This window comes from Eulemur rufifrons, chromosome 21 (genome assembly GCF_041146395.1).
Source record: "Eulemur rufifrons isolate Redbay chromosome 21, OSU_ERuf_1, whole genome shotgun sequence".
NCBI classification, from domain to species: Eukaryota; Metazoa; Chordata; class Mammalia; order Primates; family Lemuridae; genus Eulemur; species Eulemur rufifrons.
The window spans coordinates 15,414,856-15,439,795 of NC_091003.1; the positions used below are offsets into that span (position 1 = coordinate 15,414,856).

At 41.2% G+C, this 24,940-nt stretch overlaps 1 protein-coding gene across 10 annotated transcripts in view; it reads right to left on the minus strand.

Annotated features, from left to right (window-relative positions):
- Positions 1-24,940, minus strand: part of GIT2 (GIT ArfGAP 2) — a 48,583-nt gene that overhangs the window by 19,733 nt on the left and 3,910 nt on the right. For 3 of the 10 annotated variants that reach the window (XM_069497480.1, XM_069497478.1, XM_069497487.1), the window contains exons 2-14: positions 24,457-24,590; positions 22,814-22,926; positions 22,081-22,186; positions 20,039-20,125; positions 19,798-19,928; positions 17,324-17,418; positions 11,654-11,699; positions 10,492-10,543; positions 6,817-6,889; positions 6,467-6,564; positions 5,032-5,143; positions 2,196-2,338; positions 188-337 (exon numbers count right to left, since the gene is read on the minus strand). In XM_069497480.1, the coding sequence (XP_069353581.1) occupies positions 188-337; positions 2,196-2,338; positions 5,032-5,143; positions 6,467-6,564; positions 6,817-6,889; positions 10,492-10,543; positions 11,654-11,699; positions 17,324-17,418; positions 19,798-19,928; positions 20,039-20,125; positions 22,081-22,186; positions 22,814-22,926; positions 24,457-24,590 (1,340 nt within the window). Of the gene's footprint in view, positions 1-187; positions 338-2,195; positions 2,339-5,031; positions 5,144-6,466; positions 6,565-6,816; positions 6,890-10,491; positions 10,544-11,518; positions 11,525-11,653; positions 11,700-17,323; positions 17,419-19,797; positions 19,929-20,038; positions 20,126-22,080; positions 22,187-22,813; positions 22,927-24,456; positions 24,591-24,940 lie in introns of all 10 variants that reach the window. The other 7 variants (XM_069497484.1, XM_069497481.1, XM_069497488.1 and 4 more) reach the window with 4 other exon arrangements.

Below are 24,940 nucleotides of genomic sequence, written 5' to 3' on the forward strand. Positions count from 1 at the left end.
ATCAAAGCTATTTTATTTCAAATATCCAAACACACCCTGCTTCCAAAATGACAGCTTGGCCCAAGGATTTCTAGGTCTGTTAGAGTAACTGTTTTTCTTCCCTCTGACCACAAGCATGGTGCCTGGGGTTCTTCCTCATTCTACGGGATTAAAGAGTCAACCCTCCTGGCATTGATTAACATGTTACCTTTTTCTGCATAATTCTCAGCTCGTCACTCAAGTTGTTATTCACCTTCATTAGCTGTTGTATCTTGGCCTCAGAAGCCACTAGAGCGTTTTTGACCTCCAAAAATTCCTGTACAGTGACTGGTCCATCTGATAAATCTGAATCTAGGCTCTAAAAATAAATTGGGGAAAATGTTCACAATCTGAGATGATGATAACATGAAAGACTAACAGCTAAAGAATTTCAAATTCTGACTACGCCAGCTGAATTGCAAAGTTAAACCAAATCAAGGCCTCTGAGAGTAACGTAAAACTAAACACAGAAGTAGGGTCACTACGTCATATTTCAACAATTTAAAAGGCAATATTTTCTAATGGAGCAGGCAGTGGGGCTACACACGCTGACAACAACTGTCTAAGGAGGTCTGTCCTGTCTTAAAAGCCTTTCTCTCGCTTATTTTTCTTTTTTTATTCATTCTTTCATTAATTCATTCATTCCAACACTTTTATCGAGCATTAGGCAGTGTTCTATATGCTTGGGATATATTAGAAAAGAGACAAAAATTCCTGCTTCCATGGTGTTTACATCCCAGCAGTGTGAGAGAAGGAAAAAATAAAAATAAGTAAATACACAGTATGATCGAAGGTGATTAGTGCTGTGGAGAAAGATAAGACGGAGGAGGGTAGGGGGCTGAGGGGCTGAAGCAGGGCTGAAGGTGGGCTGCGTGTTAGTTAGGAGCTGGGGTGAGCTGTGAGTGGGTGAGAGGTGAGCAGAGCCTGCGAGGTGAGGGGATCAGTCAGACAGGTGTGGAGGAAGAACGTTCCAGCAGCGGCAGAGCTCATCTGGAGGGAGCAGGTGTGCAGGGCGGAGGGCAGAGGAGGCCAGGCAGTCACGGAGGGTCCTGAAATGACCTTGGCTTTCACTGAGGGAACAGGGCAACTTCCAGGGAGTCTGGGCAGGGGTGTCCCCTGCATCTGCCAATGGCCTGACCATTTTCACAGTCGTGTGAGCCAGAAAACTCTGGACACATCTTCTAGAAGTCTACCTCCCCACTTGAACCTTCCAACTTACTGCCAAGATTTCTCTGTTCTACCTTCTCATTCATCCATTCTCACAGGTTTGCTGGGCCCCTCTGCGGGCAGAGCATGGAGCACCCAGGGCCTGCCACCCTCTCTCCAGGCTCACATTCTGGTGCCAAGGTCTTTCTCTCGCCTGGCCTGCCTAGCCCTGGCCCTGAGGCGGCCTGTGTCAGCTCCTGTTCGGACTTCTTCAGAAGTACCCCAAACCCACTCTCTGACCCACCAGAACAGTCCTCCCTAGACATAGCTCTGGCCTTTGCCCTCCCGCCCTGCCTAAAGCTTCCTGGGCTCTGCATGGCCTGCAAGGCCCAGGCTCTTCAGTCTGGCGTCACGTCCCCCTACTGAAGCTCTGAGTCCCACCCCTTTTAGGTCATCCCTGTGTCCCTCTGCATGCCCAGCTTTGCCCCCAGATGCGCAGGTTTCACTCTCTGCCTCCTCCACATGCCACCTCCCATGCGTCCTTTAAGGCACACCCTGAGAGCCATCCCATTTGCAGAGCCTGTCCGGATTCAGCTACAAGCCCCTCTCCTCTCACTCAGCTTTTGGTTGGGCTTCGTACGACACGTATCACTTTGTGCCTTCTTCTGCAGGTACCTCTGCTGGGCAGCGACTCCTCACGAGAAAGAGACTAAGCCTCGTTCAGGAGAGTGTTATCCAGAGAAGGCACTCGGTAAACATTTGTTGAATGAACAGAGCACACCAGTCACTCCTCACAAGTTTTATAAAGTCATGACTGCAGCAGGGCTGTGACTCAGGGACAAAGGATCCCCTATTTTAAAACCGTTTACCTTGTTTCACCCCTGCTTGGCCCGACCTAGTAATAAACCCAACCTTACCTCCACGGCACCTTTCGTACAGCTAGCCCTCATGTGACTGACAAGGCAATTTTGCAGGAGAAAGATTTTTAAAAGGAACACGTTCGCCCTTCTGTGTGAAGTGTGTCCTCTCACCTTCTGCCGGTTCGCTTTGCTTGCAGTGGTTTCCAAATCCGTGTCTTCATCTGAGGCCACGCTGTCATAGTCTGGCTGGTCATTGTCCTGACTCTCAACACTGTGCTGGTTACTGACTGTTCTCAGTATGAGCTCCACATTGTCTGTCAATGGAAGCAAATAACTTTACTTTAGGCTTAAAACATCTTTTTTTCCTTCCAAAAAATGATTGCAAGGAGTTTTTGGTTTACTGAAAGAAGAAGATAGAAATAGCAATGTTATTTTCACACCAATATAGGGATAACAGAAGAAATTGTCCATCAGACAGACAGTTGCATAGAGAGATTCCAGCATTCCTCTGATCTACCTGCCAAATATGGGCAAATTAAGGAGATGGCTTAGGAAAGAGCTGCTCAGGTTAAGGAGGTAGGCTCCTAAGGTTCTACAGACAGATCACCAAGATAAAGCTGTAACTAATAAGATAAACTGTAATTTGATTAATGCCTGCAACTTGCTTATAAGGTAATGTCAAGTCAAAACAGAAAGCAAATTTTTAAAACTGGAGCCTAGAAACTAGGTGGTTCAAAGAATAGGAACATTGGCATTTAGTCACCTGAATCCTAGAGACAGAGTGAGAGACAGAGACAGAGAGAGAAGAAGAGAGGAGAATAAATCCAAAGGATACACATTTATGTCATTAGGAGTGTCTATTCCATAGGGGAACAGGGAGGATTCTCCAAGCTCTAAAGCATTTTGAATAAAAGATTTGACAAACTACCTAAGTCTCTCCAATTTCTTTCAGGCAACTCAAGCTAACCTCTGATTTCTAAAACTGTCTCCTAGATATCTTGATGGATGATACCTGGGTGATTAATTATGGTTACTTAAAAGGACTAGGTCCTATATTAAATTTTAAAATATTTAAAAGCATATAAATATAATGATTACAGAAGTAACAAAAATTCAATATAGAAAATTTGGAAACCAATGAACAAAGAAGATAGAGTAATCACAGCCATTGATATATGTTGATCTATTTCTTTCTAGTCTTTTTTTAAAGCACATATATACACACACAGTTAATGCTTATTATTCTTAGTAGTTATGTTCTAAAAAGTTGCTGTGAAGACTGAGTTAGTCCATGCCGTATCAGTGCTCCTGGGGAAATACAGCGTTAGGTTCCTGAGAGCCTCTGGTCAGATTTGCATCAACTGATCAAAATGTAACCTTGTTTTATGTGTGCTTCTGTTTAAAGACACCTTATTTAGTACATATCGTTGATTCGTTAACATTGAACTCATGGTCAACAGCACTATAAATCATGCCAGAACGATGCTTATGGAACATACATTTTCTTCACAGGACACGTCAGAGCCTTCCTGCACTTAGAACACTAGACAGAACTTCAGCATTATGCGTGGGGGCCATTTTTAAACAGTTAAATCACCAACAGAAAGCACAAAAATGTGAAAAACATGGCACTAAATAGGCCAGGAAAAGGACACTTTTTTATAGTGTGAGTGTTAAAATAAGAGGGCAGGGAATCACCTTGTTCAACCTCAGCTGGAAACGTGGGCTTTGGGTGACTCAAATTTTCTGCCATTCTGCACAAGTCCAGGAACGACCTTGAAAGTGCTTTTGGTATTAATTTTGGGGTTACAAAAAATTTTAGCAAGTAGATGAATCTGCAAATATGGACTGTGCAGATGAGGATCAATTATATATTTATATTTACATGTGGCACGATCACTTCTATATGTGTGTGTGTATATATATATGTTTTCCTTACAAAATTGGGATTTTATATTAAACATTTAAAAAAATTTATTACTTTATCCCATATCATTAAATATTCTCTGAAAAAGATATCTGCGTACCATTTAAATATGTGACTAATTATTCCTCTATTACTGATTAGTTAGTTGTTTCTAATGTTTTTGCTGTTATAGATAACATGCATATGACATCTCCGATTATTTACTTTCAGTTAACACCTAGGAATGGAACTGTCAAATCAAAGAGCAGGCACATTTTGAGACTTCAAATTTATGCAAAGACACTTGTCACTGAGCCTTCAGCATAATGTAATAGAGCTTTTCAGAACTTCCTTATTTCTGGTTGAACTGATAAAAATCAGATGCCTGAACAGGCAAGAGGAAAGAACAAACTGTTGTTAGTTAACGATTACTGACTGTCTTTGGGGAATGTGATACTGACTGAAGGCTTAATTTTTATGGTACATGTTTCTTTTGTTTAAATGCTTTTCAATAAAAAAGTATGGTTTCTATAACTAGAAACAAACAATAAGGATACAGTAATAGGGGTGGTGAACAAGTACATTCTTCAGCGTGTAGATAGGACCCTGAGCACTGAACTAGACTCAACAGGGCACCTCTGAGACAGATGCCCAGTGCTCTGTCTATAATTTTAAATCACAATAATTCTCACTGTAGACATCTGAAGTTTATAGCAACAAATTTCCATTACTTAGAACTCAGCTTTGTAGGTAAGCAACAGCAGGGGAGATGCAATTTCGATCAAGAGCTCATTTTCTTACATTCTTTAACAAGATCTAAGTCAGATTTCTGGGTTCATTTCAGGATGCAATCTCACAGGGAAGGTAAGTGACCCAAACGGGGAAAAAAACCCAATCATATAAGATAAACTTGAAATATTGTTAATTTACCAGGGTTCAAACAGGTAAACTTTGTACACAGTGTACTACCAATAAAACTTACAGGACTTTAAGCTGTCATATTGTTGACTGCTTTAACTAGTTTATAACTTTAAACTTAACACTTGTGTCAAGTTTAGAAGGCCAAAAAAGCAAACGCTTAGAGGTCTGAGCAGTTGTTACCTTTAGAACCAGAGAGAGGGCTGCCTTGCTGTCTCCTCTTGGCGTCACTGAGAATGTCGATGACCAGGGTGGCAAACTCATGGGCATTGAACCGAGCTAATTTCTGCCTGCCCTGAGGGCGAGAAAATAATTGGAAATATTCCTCAGTGTAAAAGTACATGAATAAACGGCCACACAAAAGTCAGACTTCTCCAAAGACCTTCCAGCATGATCAAAGCGTAGTCAATCACAGCCATAATCGAATCAAACCTTAATGTTTTCCGTATGAACAGTTTCAAACCATTTATATAAAAGAACTTCATAACATTCAAGTTCTCACAATGCGTATTTATTTTTGTGAGCAAAAATAAAATGGTTCGCCTTAATGTTTTTCATCTACTGTGGATTCGGTGTTGAAGTAAACTCAGTAATGAAAATTAATTTGGAGGGAAATTTTTAAATTTCAAGAAAAAGTTACCCTCTAGATGTGGCCATATCCTCATCTATAGCCGTTAATCATGAAGGCTAAAACACTTTCCTACTTTACTCCACATTTCTCCTCTTGATAGGTGCTTATTCTGTTTTTAAAGTTCTGTTATTATATACAGTGCTTTGATGAAAATCACTGTGCAGAAATCTATTTTTCTCAGAGCATATTCCCAAATGAGAAATTCCTGTGTAAAAGGATGTACTTAATTTTAAGGCTTCTGAAATTGGTAAACAAACTGCTTTTCTGAAATCTACAGCAACTTTAATTTGTCTCATCTGTACCATGACAAAGCCCAAATTGCCACATCTTTACCAGCTTGGAATATTCTTTACTATATATTTTATTAATATGATTGATGAAACTTTCACTAATGCATTTAGGTTGCTTTCTTTGATGACTAATAAGGTTAAACATTTCTTTACATTCGTAAGCCATTTATATTTCTTTGGTGAATTGTTTTATATTCTTTCCCAGACATCTATTTATATCTATTGCTTTTCTTATCATTTTGTGAGTTGTGTGTAGGTGTGTGTATAAAAGATATTACTATTATATTTTTGAGACAGGGTCTTGTTCTGTTGCCTGGGTTAGAGTGCAGTGGCATCATCATAGTGCACAGCGACCTCTAACCCCTGGGCTCAAGTGATCCTCCTGCCTCGGCTTTCCTAGTAGCTGGGGCTACAGGCATGGCCACCTCGCTTGGCTAATTTTTCTATTTTTTGTAGAGATGGGGTCTCACTATGTCGCTCAGGCTGGTCTCAAACTCCTGGACTCAAGTGATCCTCCTGCCTCCGTCTCTCAAGTGCTAGGATTATAGGCAAGAGCCACTGCATCTGGCCCCAAGATGTTCAATTTTAATCAATCAAAAAACTTAACATACTCGTCCCGGGAAATTGAAATACCATGACATCAGCCATTCCCCCAATATTGCTATAATACTAGTTATTTTCAAATGGAGCCACTTGCCTGGTTTCGTGTTGATGAGTACTCAGGATTGACCGGAAGAAAGGGGACGACGGTTGTCTCGGTTACCAGGGTGCTGTGGTTTTGCGTGGCAAGCCAGACTAGCCAAAGGAAAGAGCCAGAGACAGAATCTCATCACACCAGGTGTGCCGCTGCTCCTCAGAGAGGCACGGCTCACGCGTTACTAGGGAGACTTGGGGAAGCACACTCTGAAGCCAACACACGCAAAGGTAAATGTCGACACACGCGTTATCAGGACAGGAGAAATTGGGCTAGTAAGACACTGAGGCTGGCAGCTGGACACTGCCCACTGATAACAGAAGCTTATTAGATAAAGCCACATGTTAAGTCACCTGCATCAGTCTCTCGCCTGTCAACTTCATCGTACACATCCATGGCAAGTTCTTCAAACAAATGATTACTTAGCTGAAAGTAAAAAATATCAGGAACACAAGGGACAACGATTAACACCAGGAGTGACGAGAGGGGGCTGCGACTTATTCACCCTTTTATCTCCATTGCCTATCCAAAGCCAGTGCTTAGGAAGTACCCACTGCTAAACAGACAAAACATTTCAAAAATTGTACAGAGCCTCTAGAAACATCTGCCGCCCACAGCAGCCTCACTACTTTATGACTCGCAGACAGGGCCTATTAAGGAGGTAAGAGGTATCTAGAGGGCATCATCTCAAAAGCAGGTGCCAGCTCTCTACTCTTCCTTTGGTATCACCCTGGACAGCATTGGCCCGTTACCCAGCATGTAAGGGATCCTAAATCCTGGGCAGGATAAAGGAACGAAAACTTGCCATTTGGAGAGGATAAAATGAGCCGTTGCACAAAAATACAACCCAGACCTCAGTTGCATTTCTTTGCTACCTTCCTGGGTAGCAGTCCTTCAACCTCCAGGAGAATGGAGCTTCCCTAACAAAGCGCGGCCTGACTCATCAGTACGCTGTGTGGCGTCAGCTCACAAAACAAGCCCCGCGCAGGCTCAAGTGCCTACCTGGCCGTGGCCGGGCATGAGGAGGACAAAGTCTTCCCAGCCCGGATGAGGTGAAGCCCCTGCCAGGGCAGCTCTGGCTCCCTCTGCCCTCTTTGCCTTGGGAAACTCACCCTGACACTTTGACAGCTGTGACTTTTTTAACTGCTTCCCTGCTCTGGGAGGACGGGTGCAGAATTTGGTGTATTCCCTACTGTGCTCCTTTCGGCCACAAACGGTGCCTCACGCTCAGGAGGGGCTCAGGAAACAGCCACTCACAGACTGACCAGAAGATGTTTTATGCAGCAATTAAACATGCTGGCTACACAGGCCTCACGGGAACACGTTAAAATAGGCACAATATACCGTTGGATGGAAAAAGCAGGATATAAAACTCTACAACTATGATTTTCAGTTTCAGAAAAAAAAAAAAAAAAGACATGCATATGCAGTAAGAACTGAAAGAAATGTAGCAAAATACTGAGCTTGACTGCGTTAAGAGTACAGTGATGTGGGATGGTTCTCCCCTGTTTTCCAAATTTTTTCTAGTGTGGTCACATTACATTTATAATTAAAAATAAACCTTGAGCGCCTGCTGCCAGATAAGATGATGGACCAGGAGCCTGAATTTGCTTCATAAATATCCAGTTTTTTCCTCTAGAGTACTACCTGCTAATGTTATTATTACTAACAACAACTATAATAATGGCCAACGCTGACTAAGGGCTTATATCCCAGGCCTTGTGCTAATAGTGCTAATATTATCATATTTAATTCTTATAACACCTCTATGAAGACAGGAATTACTATGGTTCCATTTTACAGACAAGGAAATCAAGGCATAGAAGTTAATAGCCTGCCTAAAGTCACAAAGCTAGTAAGTGATAGACCTGACATCCAAGGTTAAGTCTCTCAAAATGTTAACATTTACTAATTCAATGAATACATTAGCCTGTGTCGTATTTCTCTCAGCTTTTCATTGGGGGGAGGGGAGCGGGGAAAGGAAGGAGAGAGAAGAGGAAGATACGGAGGATAAATGCCAGCCACCTGGGAGGCCACAGGGTGGGGGCCGGCACATTACGGTGGCAGCTCACCCCTGCTGAGCTGGACTGGTCTGACCTGCAGACCCTGCTCCACCTGATCCCTTTTCTAGAAGACACCAAGGCACAGGGAGGCTAAGGAGCGTGGCAGGGCCGGCTGCGTGCTGGCCAGTCTGACCAGAGCCCCAGTTCTGGAGAGCTGGGCTGCACTCCGTCCCGGACAGTTATTTAATGCCTGCCACATGCTGGAGATGCTACAGACACAACCTCAGCTTTCATGCAGCTTCTGGCCTAGCAAACGAAGGACAGGCAAACCGAACCTGGGTTTTTATCTAGCCTTGAATTATTGGTAATAAAAATTTGCTTACAGATTATGAGTGATTAAAAGGAAATCACACAACAGTTAGTGCTATCTGACTCCAAAGCTTACCGTCTTAATCACCTTACTATATGACTTCCTTAATTTAAGAAAGGCAATAAAACACACAGACACACAAAACTGTAGATACAGAACACAGAGACACCAAACAAATTGCATAAAACACATTTATTTCATAATACAGTTAAATACTAGCACGGATAAATTCATTTTCTGTAATACTTAATAGCATATATGAAGTTCTAGTAAAGGGTCTTCTGTGAAGAGGGGATGAGGAGAGAGTCAGAACTTAGGGAGGCTGTGATTTCAGAGCCAAACTTCGGGAAAGCTACTACCTACATCGTGAAGGTGCTCAGAGCTCAGTTCCTTGAACGGTCAGAGGGATGGATGCTGGGAAAGGCAAACGCTGCAGGCAAAGGAGGGATCCTGGAAGAAGACTTGAATGTGGCAGCTCGTGGCCTCAGAGAGTGTTAATCCACAAAGACACACACACACACACACACACACACACACGCGGAACCAGATGGGAAGCGGGGCAAGCTCTGAAAGGTGAGAGCTGAATGACACCCTTAAAGGTTATGAAAAGTTAAGAGTCTTGATTCTGATCCAGAGAGCAATGAGAATAGCTGAGGAGTGTAAGCTGGTAGTTAAAATGGCTGGGAAGTGCCCTGGTGAGGCGTCATTTGAGTGAACTAGACAAAGAGAAATTGTCCCCAGGGAAGCGGATTTCCTGGGGCCCTGACCATGGTTGAGGTGGGCAGGCTGCAAAGAAAGACGTAGACTAAAGGGAGGCCCTGGCATGCAGAGCCGGCAAACTCTGAGCACATACTTGGGCCAGGACCACCAGTTTTAACAGCATTAACTTAACAAGTTCTGATGAATGGCACAGGATGGGCAAGAGAATTACAACTGTGGCTGGATCCCAAATAGCAGTGGGGGAATCTACAGGGTTCGTCACCATTCCAGCATCAGCTTTTATCACTCTCTAGCATCCTTTGTGGCACAGGAAGTAACCCCAGGCAAGTGTGCCCCACTTATGCATCACACTGAGAGCAACCAGGGAAGTCTACCGAGGAGAAACAACTTCCTAATGTCAAAGGCACAGTCTTCGCTTTTAACATGGCAGATAAAAATGGGATTATTTGAAGCAGAGCCAAATTGGATATACTAAACTTTTTTTTCTTTTTTTAAAAAGAGATATTTTCTCGCTCTGTTGTCCAGGCTGGAGTGCAGTGGCATGATCAGAGCTCACTGCAGACTCGAACTCCTGGGCTCAAGGGATCCCCCTGCCTTAGCCTCCTGAGTAACTGGGACTACAGGTGCGTGCTACCACATCCCATTAATTTTTAAATTTTCATTTCTGTAGAGATGGGTCTCGCTATTGCACAGGCTGGTCGTGAACTCTTGGTCTCAAGCGATCCTCCTGCCTTGGCCTCCCAAAGTTGGATGTACTAAACTTAACAGTGCCTTTGGTCTTCATTACCATCTATTCAATGGTCTGCTTCTAATTTAACAACATCTAAAGGTATGAAATAATGTCATCTGACACAACAGGTAACCTGCACTGAGAACAAGTATCAGTAGGATACACTGATTCCCATACTGGAGTTCACCAGTAGGGAGATACTCACAGATTGAAGTTTCTTCTTAGCTGCTTTTGCCAACTCAGACAAATCCAGGCTGCTAAGAAAATGTACAAAACTAATAAGCAAATAAATAAAACCATGTTCATGAGCTCTGTAGAAGATTAAGATAGCAAGGGATAAAAATATTAATTACGGTTTGTGGACACTGTCAGAGCCAATCATTTTACAGCTCAACAGAGTCAGTGAGGAAACTTTAAACAAAACAATTTAGTGAAAGTAAATCTTTCTAGAAATAACATAATCACATAACGTGGTAAAGAGAAAAAAAAAAAATCACCTACCAACTAAATGACAAAAGCTATTACTAGATAGATGTCTTAGCCCTTATGTGAGAAGTCACAATTTTAGAAGTTTTAAAAAAGAAAAAGGGCACAATAGAAGAAAACACAAAAGGGAAGATGTAAAAAACCGGAATTATAAGATCGCATCCTCAATAGCAGCTAATCATTTCATAAACTCTGGACAGGATTTATGCAAAGGTAACTGATAAAATAAAGGCTTAAGGTTCATTTCCTGCAGCAATGAACTTGTCTAACCTTAGAGAGAGCAGGGGTCGGCAAATTACGGCCTTTTTTTTGTTCAGCTCATGATTTACATTTCAAAATGACTGGGGGAAAAATAATATTTCATAACATGTGAAAACTGTATGAAATTTGAATTTCAGTGTCCAGAAATAAAATTTTATTGGAACAGACATGCCCATTCATTTACATAGTATCCACAGATGCTTCTGTCTACCATGGCAGAGTTAAGTAGCTGCAACAGAGGCCGTAAAGCCCACAAAGCCTAAGATATTTACTATCTGGCTCTTGACAAACAAGTTTGCCAACCCCTGCCATAGACAAAGAATATAACCTCTTACAATACAGAAATATTCTGTAAGTATACAGATATAATATATAGTCACAACTGGCTAAAACAGTGACAATATCACTGATTCCAATTTTCTTATCAGTAAACTTGTTACTTGTGTGCCCTTTCGAACTTAAGTTTTATATGATGGTTTACTTACAGCCGTCTTATTTCCAAATTGTATAGCCATAAAAGAGAAAAATGTATGGGCTTTGTTAAACATAAAATATAATGCATAAACACTATACAACCAAGTTATTAGTGACAGATAAAATTGGTATTTTAATGGCCTTACCTGTCTGCCATTTGAGGTATTATAAAGTGCTGTCCATTTTTGTGATCTGAAACAGAAACCAAGTCAAAGTTTTGTTCATATAAATATTGATAAGATCTGTAAAGGAACACCACCACTACTTTTTCAATTTAAGTTTTGCAATTAGTATTTTTGCCTAGTTATGAGGCACGTGGGAAAACAGAAGTTGCCAGACTGGCTACAAATTCCTAAAGACTCGGCCAGTAGCAAGAATCATATCCTTGTTTTCTTCTGGTAAAAAGGTCCAGACATTGTTAAACAGAAACCTATGCTCATCCCAATCCTTAGGATCAGTTTAGCTTCAGGATAGCTGATGATCTTCAGCCATGGAAAGTGTTCAGGGAGCTGAATTCGCTCAGAGCAGGCTTCTGTCAGCTCACTGCGTGGGATGGTAGAGCTTCCCTGAGCTCTGGTGACTCATTCATATTAATCTATTAGTACAAATCAGCCAGGGCTGGGGCAGGTGGCCTTTGAAGATCTAAGGACTTTGAAGACAGGGACTCCATCTCCTACAAAGCTTAATGACCCAGTCCTAATCTAGCTTCTGGAGGACAATGATCCATGTTCTAATGAATAAAGTCACCAACAGCATTCATATACGGGTTTTTGCGTAAACGTATGTTTGTATTTCTCTTGGGTAAATACATAGGAGTCGGACTGCTAGGTTATATGTAAATGTGTCTAACTAGACTTTTTTTCAGAGTAGCTCTATCATTTTGTATTCCAAACAGCAATGTATGAGAGTTACAGTTGTTCCATGTCTTTTCCAGCACTTGCATTGTCAGTTTTTGTTTTGTTTTTTAAATTTTAGTCATTCTGATAGCTACGTTGTGGTATCTCACTGTGCTAATGGCTAATGATGCTGAGCTTGTCTTCCATGTGCTTATTTTTTTGCCATCAATGTATGTTTTCTTCTAGAAGTTTTATAGTTTTAGGTTTTACATTTAGATCTATGATCCATTTTGAATTAATTTTTTGGATAAGGTGTGAGGTTTAGGTTGAAGTTCATTTTTCTGCACGTGGATGTCTGCACATAGATGTCCAACATAATGTATTAAAAGACTATCTTTCCTCCACTGAATTACCTTTGCACCTTGGTCAAAAACCAATTGAACATATTTGTGTGGGTCTACTTCTGGAATTTCTATATGGTTTCATTGATCTATGTGTCAATCTTTTCATCAATACCACACCATTTTAAGTACTACAGCCTTAAAATTAGGTGGTGTGCTTCCTTCCGCATTACTCTTCTTTTGCAAAATTGTCTTGGCTATTCTAGTTCATTTTTCATTTGAAATTTATTATTTATTTAGTTAGTTAGTTAGTTATAAACAGGGTCTCTGTCGCCTGGGCCAGAGTAAAATAGTGTCATCACAGCTCTCTGCAAGCTCAAATTCCTGTGCTCAAATGATCCTCCTGCCTCAGCCTCCTGAGCAGCTGGGATTACAGATGTGAGCCACCACGCCCGGCTAATTTTTCTATTGTTTTGTAGAGATGGGGCCTCACTCTTGCTCTGGCTGGTCTTAAACTCCTCAGCTCCTCCCACCTTGGCCTCCCACAGTGCTAGGATTACAGGCATGAGCCACCGTGCCTGGCCTCATTTGAATTTTAGAATCAGCATGTCTATGTCTATAAAAAATCCTAAACTGAAGTAAATTTATATACTAATTTGGGGAAAACTGACATGTTAATTATACTGAATCTTCCAATCCATGAACATAGTATGCCTCCCCACTTATTCAGGTCTTCCTTAGTTTCTTCCATCAGCAGTTTCCAGGATATAGATCCTACATATATTTTGTTAGATTTATACTTAAGTATTTAATTTGGAGCCTTTGTAAGTGGTATTGCTTTTCTAGTTTCAGTTTCCAATTGTTCATTGCTAGTCTAAAGAAGCATGATTGATTTTTGGCTGTTGGCCTTGTATTCTGCAACTCTGTTAAACTTATTAGTTTTAGGAACTTTTTTGTAGGTTCTTTGGGATTTTCTACATAGAAATTCATCTCATTTGAATGGGGACAGTTTTATTTCTTCCTTTTCAATTCGTATGTTTTTTATTTATTTTTCTTTTCTTGCCTTGTGGGACTGGTTAGGATTTCCAGTGAGATTTCTAATAGAAGTGGTAAGAGTGGACATCCAAGACTTATTCCCAATCTGAGAGCAAAAGCAGTCTTTCATCATTAAGTGGATACCCTTTATAGGTTAAGGAAGTCCCTTTTTTTTTTTTGAGACAGAGTCTCCCTTTGTTGCCCAGGCTAGAGTGCCGTGGCATCAGCCTAGCTCACAGCAACCTCAAACTCCTGGGCTTAAGCGATCCTCCTGCCTCAGCCTCCCGGGTAGCTGGGACTACAGGCATGTGCCACCATGCCCGGCTAATTTTTTCTTTTTTCTTTTTTTTTTTTTTTTTTGAGACAGAGTCTCACTCTGTTGCCCAGGCTAGAGTGAGTGCTGTGGCGTCAGCCTCGCTCACAGCAACCTCAAACTCCTGAGCTTAAGCGATCCTCCTGTCTCAGCCTCCCGAGTAGCTGGGACTACAGGCATGCACCACCATGCCCGGCTAATTTTTTCTATATATATTTTTAGCTGTCCATATAATTTCTTTCTATTTTTAGTAGAGGTGGGGTCTCGCTCTTGCTCAGGCTGGTCTCGAACTCCTGACCTCGAGCGATCCACCCGCCTCGGCCTCCCAGAGTGCTAGGATTACAGGCGTGAGCCACCGCGCCCGGCCTAATTTTTTCTATATATTTTTAGCTGTCCAGATAATTTCTTTCTATTTTTAGTAGAGACGGGGTCTCACTCTTGCTCAGGCTGTTCTCGAACTCCTGACCTTGAGCGATCCACCCGCCTCGGCCTCCCAGAGTGCTAGGATTACAGGTGTGAGCCGCCGTGCCTGGCCTCATATTTCTTTTTACCCTTTCATCTTTTATGTTGTAGTTGTCAAATGTATTACCCTGACATATGCCGAAAACTCCACTAGATGATATTACAACTGTCTGTCATACATATCTTAAAGAACTTAAGAGAAAAACATAGTCTACTATATTAATCAGATATTTATCATTTATGTTGTTCTTTTTTCATTCCTGAAGTTACAAGATTCCCTCTGGCATCATTCCCTTCCACTCAAAGAACTTTCTCTAGCATTTCTGTTAAAGCAACTAATTCTATTATTTTTTCTTTATCTTAGAATGTCTTTGTTTTGCCTTCATTTGAAGGTTATTTTCACTGGATATAGAGTTCTGAGTTGACAGTTCTTTGCTTCCAGCACTTTAAACATATTGTTTCACGTCCTTCCCATCTCCATGGTTTCTGATAAGAAATCCAACATCATTCAAATCACTGCTTTTCTATACATGTGCTGCTTTTTCCTGACTGCTTTCCAGAAATTTCTTCAACTTAAGTTTTCAACAGTTTGATTTTAATGTGTCTCCAGTGGGAATTTATTTGAGTTTATCCTCTCTGGGGTTTGCTGAGCTTCTTGAATCTGTAAGTTTATGTCTTTTGCCAGATTTAGTTTTCTGTTAGTATTTCTCCAAATACTTTTTCCTCACATCATACTCTTCCTCATCCCTTTGTGGGAGTCCAATGATACAAATGTCAGGACTTCTGGTATTTTCCCACAGGTCCCTGAGGCTCTGTTCAGGTTTTTTTCTTTTTTAAACTCCCTGTTGTTCAAACTAGATAATTTCTAGTGATCTACTTTCTTTCTTTCTTTCTTTTTTTTTATGGAGACAGGGTCTCGCTCTGTTGCCCAGGTTGGAGTACAGTGGCATGATCAGAGCTCACTGCAACCTCTAACTCCTGGACTCCCGTAATCCTCCTCCATTAGCCTCCTGAGTAGCTGGGATTACAGGTGAGCGCACCACACCTGGCTAATTTTTCTATTTTTTTTTTATAGAGATGGGGTCTTGCCATGTTGCTCAGGCTGGTCTCAAACTCCTGGCCTCAAGTGATCCCCCTGCTTTGGCCTCCCAAAGTGCTAGGAGTATAGGAAGGAGCCACTAAGCCCAGCTTTTATTTCCAATTCACTGACTTTTCTTTGTCATCTCTATTCTGCTATTAAGCCCAGCCAGTGAGTTTTAAAATTTCAGTTGTTATATTTTGCAATTCTAATATTCCTATTTGGTTTTTTTCTGCATCTTCTATTAATATTTCTCTCCTGGGACTTTCTATGTTTCTATTTGTTTCAAGAATGTTCACTCTTACTTCTTCGAGCATGGTCTTACTGGCTGCTTTTAAAATCTCTGATAATTCCAACATCTGTGTCACCTTGGGGTCGGCTTTCCCCTTGCAAGTCTATGAGATTTCCTGGTTCTTCATATGTCAAATCATTATGGATAGTATTATGGACATTTTGAATGTTACACTGTGTCTGGGTCTTCTTTAAGTTCTATGGAGGATGTTACTATTTTTGTTTTAGCAGGCAACTGACCAGGGTAGGTTCTGCCTCCCCGGCAGGGGGTGAGTAAATAGAAAAAGAAAAGCAATCAGGATCCCTCTCATGCCCCTGGTCAGAGATTTAAGCACCTTTGCTGCCACTGCTACTGCTGCTATTGCAGCCACAGGCTCGCCTGGGGAATAGGGTGGGAGAGATCAGAAAAAGGAAGAAGGAAGAGGGACAAACCCCAGGGGAATTCCCTTGCTACTCTCTGTCCTGCAGAAGTCCCATGTCCTGCTCCTCAGCCCAAAAAGGGCTTCTTTGTGCCTACGTCATGCAGTTCCAGGTTTCAGACTGTCATTGAAGCCGTATCAGAAACAAAATAAACAGGACACTCACCACCAGCTTGATGGTGCTTTGAGTTCCCTAATCTACCAGCTAGGATTAACTTTTCAGAGTCCTTAGATAGCTACTCTGAGCATTTTGTCCAGGGTTTTTAGTTCTGTTCTGTAGGAAACACAGGGTGGGGCGTGCTTGCTCCATCTCACCCAGAACTGGAACCACAAGGGGGGGCTCTTAACTCTATCAGACAATCAGGATTGAGAAGCACTGCATACCTGCTTGTAGGTATTATGCACCAGGGGTTGGGCAAAGTTTTTCTGTCAATGGCCGAACAGTAAATATTTTAGGCTATGTGGCCACGTGGTCTCTGTCACAACTGCTTAACCCATTTAATTCTGCCATTGCTGTGTGAAAGCAGCCACACGAAAGATGTAAATGAGTGGGCATAGCTCTCCTGCAATAAAACAGGTGATAGGAGGCATTTGGCCCATAGACCATGCTTTGCTGACAAATAACCAAGTTGGGCTGATGGCAAAGTTCACTTTTGGACTTTTCCCCATTCCTTAGATAGTAGAACTCGTCAAATAACTACAAAGGTTATTGCTTTGCTCTTCCACTCCTAGTCCCGTGATGTTCAACAATTGTGGTACACAGTCAATTTTGGTTCAGTTATGTTCTCGGACTCTTGAAACAGCCACTGCTCTAGAGCTGAAATAAAGTTTTAAGAACTAAAAATTCAAGATTTGACCAACTTGCTATCCTTTACATATAGCTGAAAATTCTGCAATCATCGTTTCAAACAAAAACCCATATTCACCAACTTTCTCAAGGATATGTGAAAGCAGAGGAGGTCAGAAAAAACAGGGTCCCAACTTGTTTTTCCAGAACCTTCCTGACTGGAGGTGTAGAGCGGCTGTTATCCCTTCACTCACCTGGTTTCCTGCCACAGAGATAGAAGGCTAGTCTGTCCGTCAGCTCGTACTGTATTTCCACGAGGCGTTCCGCCAGCTCATGGTGCCCTCCTTGCCTGCCAAGAGAAAACAAAGCACCGTTCATCGTGCTCGCCACTCACTGGCTTTAGAACAGAAAGGTACAAAGACGTCTCCCAAGACACCTGAGCAGTTTATCAAACGTGATTATTTTAGAATCATCAGCCTTTTTGTGTAAGGCTGATGAAGTCTACTTTGAGTACCACCTTTATAAACTGTTTTCACCATCTGAGCTACTCCCTTTCTGTTACGCATGCACAAAATAGAATACTTAATGAGGAATTCAAAGAGTTATGAGAGGGATAAAGCACAACCTCATTGAATGAGGTGAGAAAAATAAAATTAATAAATGGTTTAGGGTAGAAGGTCTCAAAAATTTAAACTAGAGTGTTTCTAGAAACGTACAATGTCCAGACCCCACCCTTGGAAATTCTGAATCAGTAAGGACAGGATGGGCCCAGGCATCAGTATTTTGAAGAAGGTCTCCCCACCCCCGGGTCATTCTGGTACAGCAGTCTACTCTGGATGAGAGTCTGGTCACCACTTCAAGGGCCTCAAATCAGGGACAGACCAGACTAAGGAACAGCTCACACCTGCAGCTACCTGTGCCTCTTTTTGTTCCTTCAATTTCCATAACAGAGAATATTAAGTTTGCCTTTCTTCATTCATCAAATAAATACTGAAGCTGCTCTGAATCCTTTTAGTAAAAGGCATATAAATAAACTATTACACAGAGAGATTATGACATGCAAGGTACAAATGAGAAAATTCCAAGGTAAGTGATAATAAGCATCATTGACTGAAGGTTCTCTTCCTCTTCCAAGGTCAAATCTAGTTTCAGCCAGTTTCTTTGCCCACTATTCAAGCCACTGCATAGTACCCTCCAACCTACCACATAGCTTTGGTTTTTAAGATGCACATCTGTTTTTCCCTCATTTTTTAACATCTGCAAAGTCAGGAAATATCCCATGATTGACAATACATCCTAATTTAATTGGCTGAATTTTTCTTTTTTAGTGCTATGTGAAATAATATTGCCCTGTACAATCGACACAGGCTTAGATCTCACGAAATACGGTGTTCCTGTTGTTATTCCTGACACACTCTGCTCTCTCGGGTCAGGCCTCCTGCTGTGGTGAGCATGCCCTGGTCACCCCTGCCTCCAGAACTTGACTGTGCCCTTCCTCCCACCTGGTGTGCTTTTGTTCCTCCTCCACATGTTCAAATTCAACCTACTAAAGAACCAACTAAAGAAATTTCTTAATGATTTGGGCCACAATGAAGAAACCCTGTCTATGCCTTTTAAGACCAACTGTCCATTTTGGCAATGAATCATGTATAATCTTGCCTCATTTAACTCTTTCGGGCATTTATGAAGCATCTTTTCCAAACAAAAAGTTTTGTCATTGGACCCATTTTATCCTCTGTGGAGCAGTACTTTACAGTTAATAAATGTAATTTGGAAAAAGAAGGAAAGATGACTGATCGTTAGTCATTTAAATGATATTAAACACCAACTTATGGATTTACTTACTTTTCCAGTATTTCATAGTGAAAATTTTCAAATAAAGAAAAATTTAAAGAATTTCATAGTGAGCACCCAGATGTCCGCTACCTAAAACTTACAATTAACTTTTACCATACTTGCTTAATCACATATCTATCCATAAATTTGCTTTTAGGTTCAAGCAAAGACTAACAGTATTAAAAAACTGAAGAGTGGGTTCTATAATTCTTGATACTTGATTTGGATTCTGACATAAAGGATCAAGTAAAAGATTAGAAGCTGACTAAGTACACTGGTTTGTGATTCTACCTTCCCTGACTTTGCCAGTCTGAGCTTACTTTTAAAGAGATTAAATGGTTTTGTTTTTGTTTTTTTTTTTTCCAGACAGGGTCTCACTCTTGCTCAGGCTGGTCTAGAACTCCTGAGCTCAAGCGATCCTCCTGCCTTGGCCTCCCACAGTGCTAGGATTACAGGCGTGAGCCACCAAGGCTGGCTGTTTTTTTAGAGACAGGGTCTCCCTCTATCGCCCACGCTGGAAGGCAGTGGAGCCATCACAGCTCACTGTAACTTTGAAGGCCTGGGATCAAGCAATCCTCTCACCTTAGCTTCCTGAGTATCTGGGATTACAGCTGTGTGCCACCATGCCCAGCTAATTAAAAGAAATTTTTTTTATTATTATTTTTTTTTTGTAGAGACACGGTCTCACCATGTTGCCCAGGCTGCTCTTGAACTCCTGGCCTCAGGCGATCCTCCCACCTCACCCTCCCAAAGTGCTGGGATTACAGGCGTGAGCCACCGTGACTGGCCAGGTTAAATGTTAATCATACACAATTTAGTTATGTAACAATGAATTATACCCAACATAAAAAATACCAAACAGAGAGAAACAGCAAGAATGTAGGTCCCTTACCTTGCATAATCAACAGGAGTTTTTCCACTAGAGTCTTGTGTGCCTGGGTCTGCTCCGTATACTGCCAATAATTCAGCCTGTAAAATCTGTCCTGCTTTGGAGGCAACATGGAGTGGGGTATTTCCTTTCTCCTAAGAATCATTAACAAAAAGTAGACAAAAAAGCAAATTAAATAAACTAAAGACTATATGAACACAACTTAGTTTCAATTTAATAGCTACATCAATTCATGTTTTCTTACAGGATGAAAGAAGTTGGCTTGTGCTCCTAAAGATAATAGTCTCAAACAGGTTTCAAGATTCCCTGTTCTCACGCTTGAATGGAGTTGCTGAAAAACACAAACAAAAAAGGGGTATTTGCTAAAAGTATAAACAAAGAAGTATTAGGGCAGCTGGCAGAACATTTTACTATATGTTATATTGGCAACACAGAATTTTTACTTGGCTCAGGAAGGTGGATGGGGCAGTCTCTCCTTTGCTGCTCACAACCACACTTGGGCTGCAAGGTGGGATCAGGCCCATTTTACTGATAAGGAAACTAGGGCTGTAAAGGCTGACCTGCCCCAATGCATGACTTGTCCAAGCAAGTGGCACAACCGGAACCTGAGTGACAGGCCATACTGTACGAGGAGGTGGCTACACATGGCTCTGAAGCCTGACAGACTTGAATTTCAAACCCTACCCCTTTGAAGCTGTGTGACCTTCAGAAAGTTCTTGAAGCACTCTCAACTTCAGCTTCCTGATCTCTCAAATAGTGATAATAATGCTACCCATTCACAGGGTTATCAATGATGCAATAAGAATATTATTATTAGGTGTTGTTACTGAACCTAGGGCTTTGGGACTTCAAATTCTACACTGTGTAAGCTATAAGATTCTGTCTTATACCATATTCTCTCCACCATGCTATTCTTGGCCTGTACATAATGCTTTCAGGGTGGGGAACAGGCCTGTGACATACCAAATTCTGTATACTGTGGAAAAGCTCTTATACATTTAGCAGATGAGCTGCCTTCCTTCAAGTCTAATCTAGAATTGTCTAAGATGCGATAACCCTTATTACAGGAATGGAAAAATCTACTCTAACATCTACGTTTAAGTCTTATTTTGATTAATTTTTATATAGCTTTTTTTTTTTCCTTAAGAGATGGGGTTTTGGTAGCATGTTTGGCGGTCCCATGGATCTGTCTCTTGCTTCTCTTGGATGGAACAGACCCAGGGACTCCCTTTCTTCCAGCCTTTGGCAAAAAAAAAAAAAAAAAAAAAAAAAAAGGAGTTGGGGTTTCACTGTGTTGCCTAGGCTGGACTCCTGGGCTCAAGTGGTCCTCCCACCTCAGCCTCCCAAGTAGATGGGACTATAGATGTGTGCCACTGCATCTGGCAATTGTTTTTAAATTTTGGTTAAAAAACCCCACCACATACCAAGTCTCCTTCTTCTTCTTTTTTTTTAAAGTTTAATTTTTATTTTCTTAATAGAGACAGGGTCTTGCTCTTGCCCAGGCTGGTCTCGAACTCCTGAGCTCAAGTGATCCTCCTGCCTCGGCCTCCTAAAGCACTAGGATTACAGGCGTGAGCCACCATGCCCGGTCCCATACCAAGTCTTATTAATTAACGGAAGTAACAATTATATACATTTCTATGCAAAATTTAAAATTCTGAATTGTGAGTGCCCATCCTCTGTGTAAGCAAGCATTTGTCAAAAGCAGTGCTTTGAAATTATATGTGCATTTCTCATGGCATCTCTCAAAAACACGTGAAGGCCCGCATAAAGAAATCCATCTACTCGTATTACAAGTATGATACATCATTCTGTGCACTATACCTTTAAGTCACACATTGTTTTCTGAAGATCCAACTCAGTCTGCAACCTGGAAACCTGAAAAAGTTAGCCCTCTTCCTTTGGTACTTTTTCTAGTCCTTAGTAGAAACAAATGATTGCCCTTCAAATTTTCCATTCCCTTTTAGAAACAAACTCTGAGATGGTTCCAATTTCAAAGTTAAACAAAAAACTTATTGAAATACAATTTAAAAACCGTATTTGAAAAATGCAAATAGTTTTCTAGATACTCATTTTTCCTCTTTGTCCTTGTACCCCCACTGACATGAACAGCTGCCATTTGAATTAAGATTAACGAGAAAACCAATTGCAAAAAAAAGCTGTTATTACTTAGTTAATGTACAGAAGTGAGTTCCTGTTTTTCTTTCTACCTTTAAAGTTTTTTTCAAATAGAACAACATGCTGTCTCAGCCAGCTCTTTTAGGGGTTTTAAAAGGTGTGACCCACCTTACTAAGATCTTTGGCAGTCACACTATCATCATCCCGGCAGGGCAAGCGATGGACAAACGCTAACATCTGATACTTGGCTCTGATGAATTCCGCTTTATTGGGACTGGTTTGAAAACAAAAACAAAACAGTTCACTTGCAGTTCAGATGCGACATTCCCCATTCTTTGTACTGTGAAAAGAAGAGGAAGTGACCCACATCCCCTACTCAAGAACAAAATGAACAATGCTCAAGTGAGTTTTAGTGGTATTTAAGGATCTGAAGTCTGAAAACACACATTAGGCATTATAATGGCTGGGACTGCAGAATATTTACTTTTTATAGTATCTTTCTTCTGTGTGTAATTTTCTGAATTGACCTAGCAACATAGGAGGAAGTGGCATTTAGTCCCATCTCATAGGTGAGGCATCTGGCAGACTGGTGGCCCAGACCCTAGATTTCTGGTCTGACGGCCTCTTGTTTGAGTAACTAAGTTTAAATCTGATTACAGGTACAGCCTCCAAGCCTTGGTTTCCAACTGGAGAAACCATTTACTCCCGCTGGGTAACCAAGCAAAACAGATGGCCCTGCCCCGCCTCATTCTACATTTCTGACAGCAAAGAGCCCAATGCACAATTGGGGTAACCACCTCCTGTGCTGCCCTTGAGGAGGCTGATCAAAAATAGCTGCACTCCTGTCACTGGGCCCCGCTTGTTATGAAGAAATAAAAGTATTTATAAACATTCCACTCACTGTACTTTATCCTGTGGATTAGCTTTACGTCTTCCGCTCATAATAGAGGCAGGGTCCAGCAAAGAATGCTCCCATATAGAATTAGCACCATTATTATACAATGTTTCAACCATCTAAAACCAAGCAGTAGGAAAACATATTTTAATTTCTTTCCACAAATATTCAATGGGAATCAGTGACTGAACCGGGAAAACAAAGTCCATTACCAACACTAAGATGCTTGGGATTATCACTCATAACATTGTTTTCTGATTTCAGAATGAGAAAGATGAACCTGTATACAGGATCCAGGCTTTGACCAGCAGGATAGCTAAATGCCTAAATGGGCTGGATTGCATTGTTCTTATAGATTACTAAGGAAAAGTACTTTGACACTTCGGGGCAGTGTTTCCCAAGCCTGATCAAATACTAGTTTCAAGAGTCCTAACGCAACCCATGTACTGTCTATTCAACTTAATATTTTTCACTAAATCCACTCACTTTTTAAAACTTTTATTAACAGTTATGGTTTGATGTGCCGTAGTTTTCTTATACACATTAAAACAATGTAACCATTAAAATAAATATTTGAGTATTACCTACATCTGTCTGGAGTACCACTGGTGGTTCATGTACCACACTTTGGGAATCGTTGCTTTAGAGTTAACCCTGGCACTTTAAACTACTCACTTCCAGACTTTATTCAGATTCTATAATGTAAACGCAGACAGACCTGAAAGCAGGACACACCTACTTTCAGATGAAAATGAGCCGTTAGAAATGTCCAAGCAAAAATTACCAATAAAACTGTATCTCCTAATTTCATTTCAAAGCACAACTCCTGAAACAGCCCCATCTGTTTTTGACGTTAGTGGAGGTATTTTCACATCAGCGATCCAAACCCACTTGTTTTGGTCCCTTAGTTCATACTAACGAAGGGACATGCTGTGCAGCTGCCACAGATTTAGTGAAGTATGCACTCAAGACAAATGAGGGCAAAATGCATGCTTAATCCTGAATTCCAAGAGAATCTGGAGAATACGTGCCCCAAAATAGAAGTACAGGTAACTTGACATTGGACCCAAAATAAAACAGAGAGCCCATTTAACACTTAACAGAGTGTTAGGCATGCAATCAAAACATGTTAACTTGATGTGGTCTTCCTGACTGGCAGCAAGAGCTTTCAGAAAACTTAAGATGTTTCAGAAATTTCTGAGGAATCCCAGTCCATGCTTCTACCAAAGCAGGAAAAAATTTTCTAAAGGTATTAGCCGGTACTCAGGAATAAGTACATTAATGAAAAGTTTCTCAGGCAGTACCTTTGGAAACAGTCATCACGGTACATGCAAATGATGGACTATTTAAAAACAATTGCTGGTGACAGTCCAGAAAGTTGGCCGTGCAACATTACTAAGACATTCTAATGACTATTTGTCTATATGTATAAAATCGAGCTTTTGGGACAAGATTTATGTTAGGAGGGGGAAAAAAAACCTTAAATGATTAATTCAAGAAAGATAACACTTATACATAGCATTGATGAGCACAGCACCTTTATTCAATTATGATTCAAACAATTTTGTAAGATTTAAGAAGTATAGCAGGAGAAATTTTAGTTGCTAAAACATAAATTATAAACCGTGAGAAGAATTCTCGTCCTTTACCTGAAGCAGTGTGGGAGGCCATGGTGTGTGTTTAAGGTGCCTGACTTGGGAGATATGGCGCCCTAGACTCCGATGGACACTGCAGCACTCGTCACATATAAAAGTTCCCCTATTTACCGATGCCCAGGAAGGATCTGGAAAGAGAATGAAATCTCAGTGGCAAGGAGACCAGTTGGTTGTTATACTGCCAGATGGCAAAAGACGACTTAGCTTTGGTGTTTCAGAAGAACAAGACATTTTTTGTTGTTTTAGTACGCTTGTCAACATATCAAGCTGGGATCTTGCCTGATGATACTACCCACCTTGGCTGATTAGGTTCAATGTTAATTGAGACTAAAAACATGAGCTGAAGCCGTGAATCAGCAGTTACCTTCTTTCTGGTTCGGGGCCCCAATTCGTAGCCCTAATGTGGCTCTACCATCTCAGACACATGCTTTCTCATCCAATGTAAGAGAAGCAAATTGAGAGGGTACAGATGAATCAT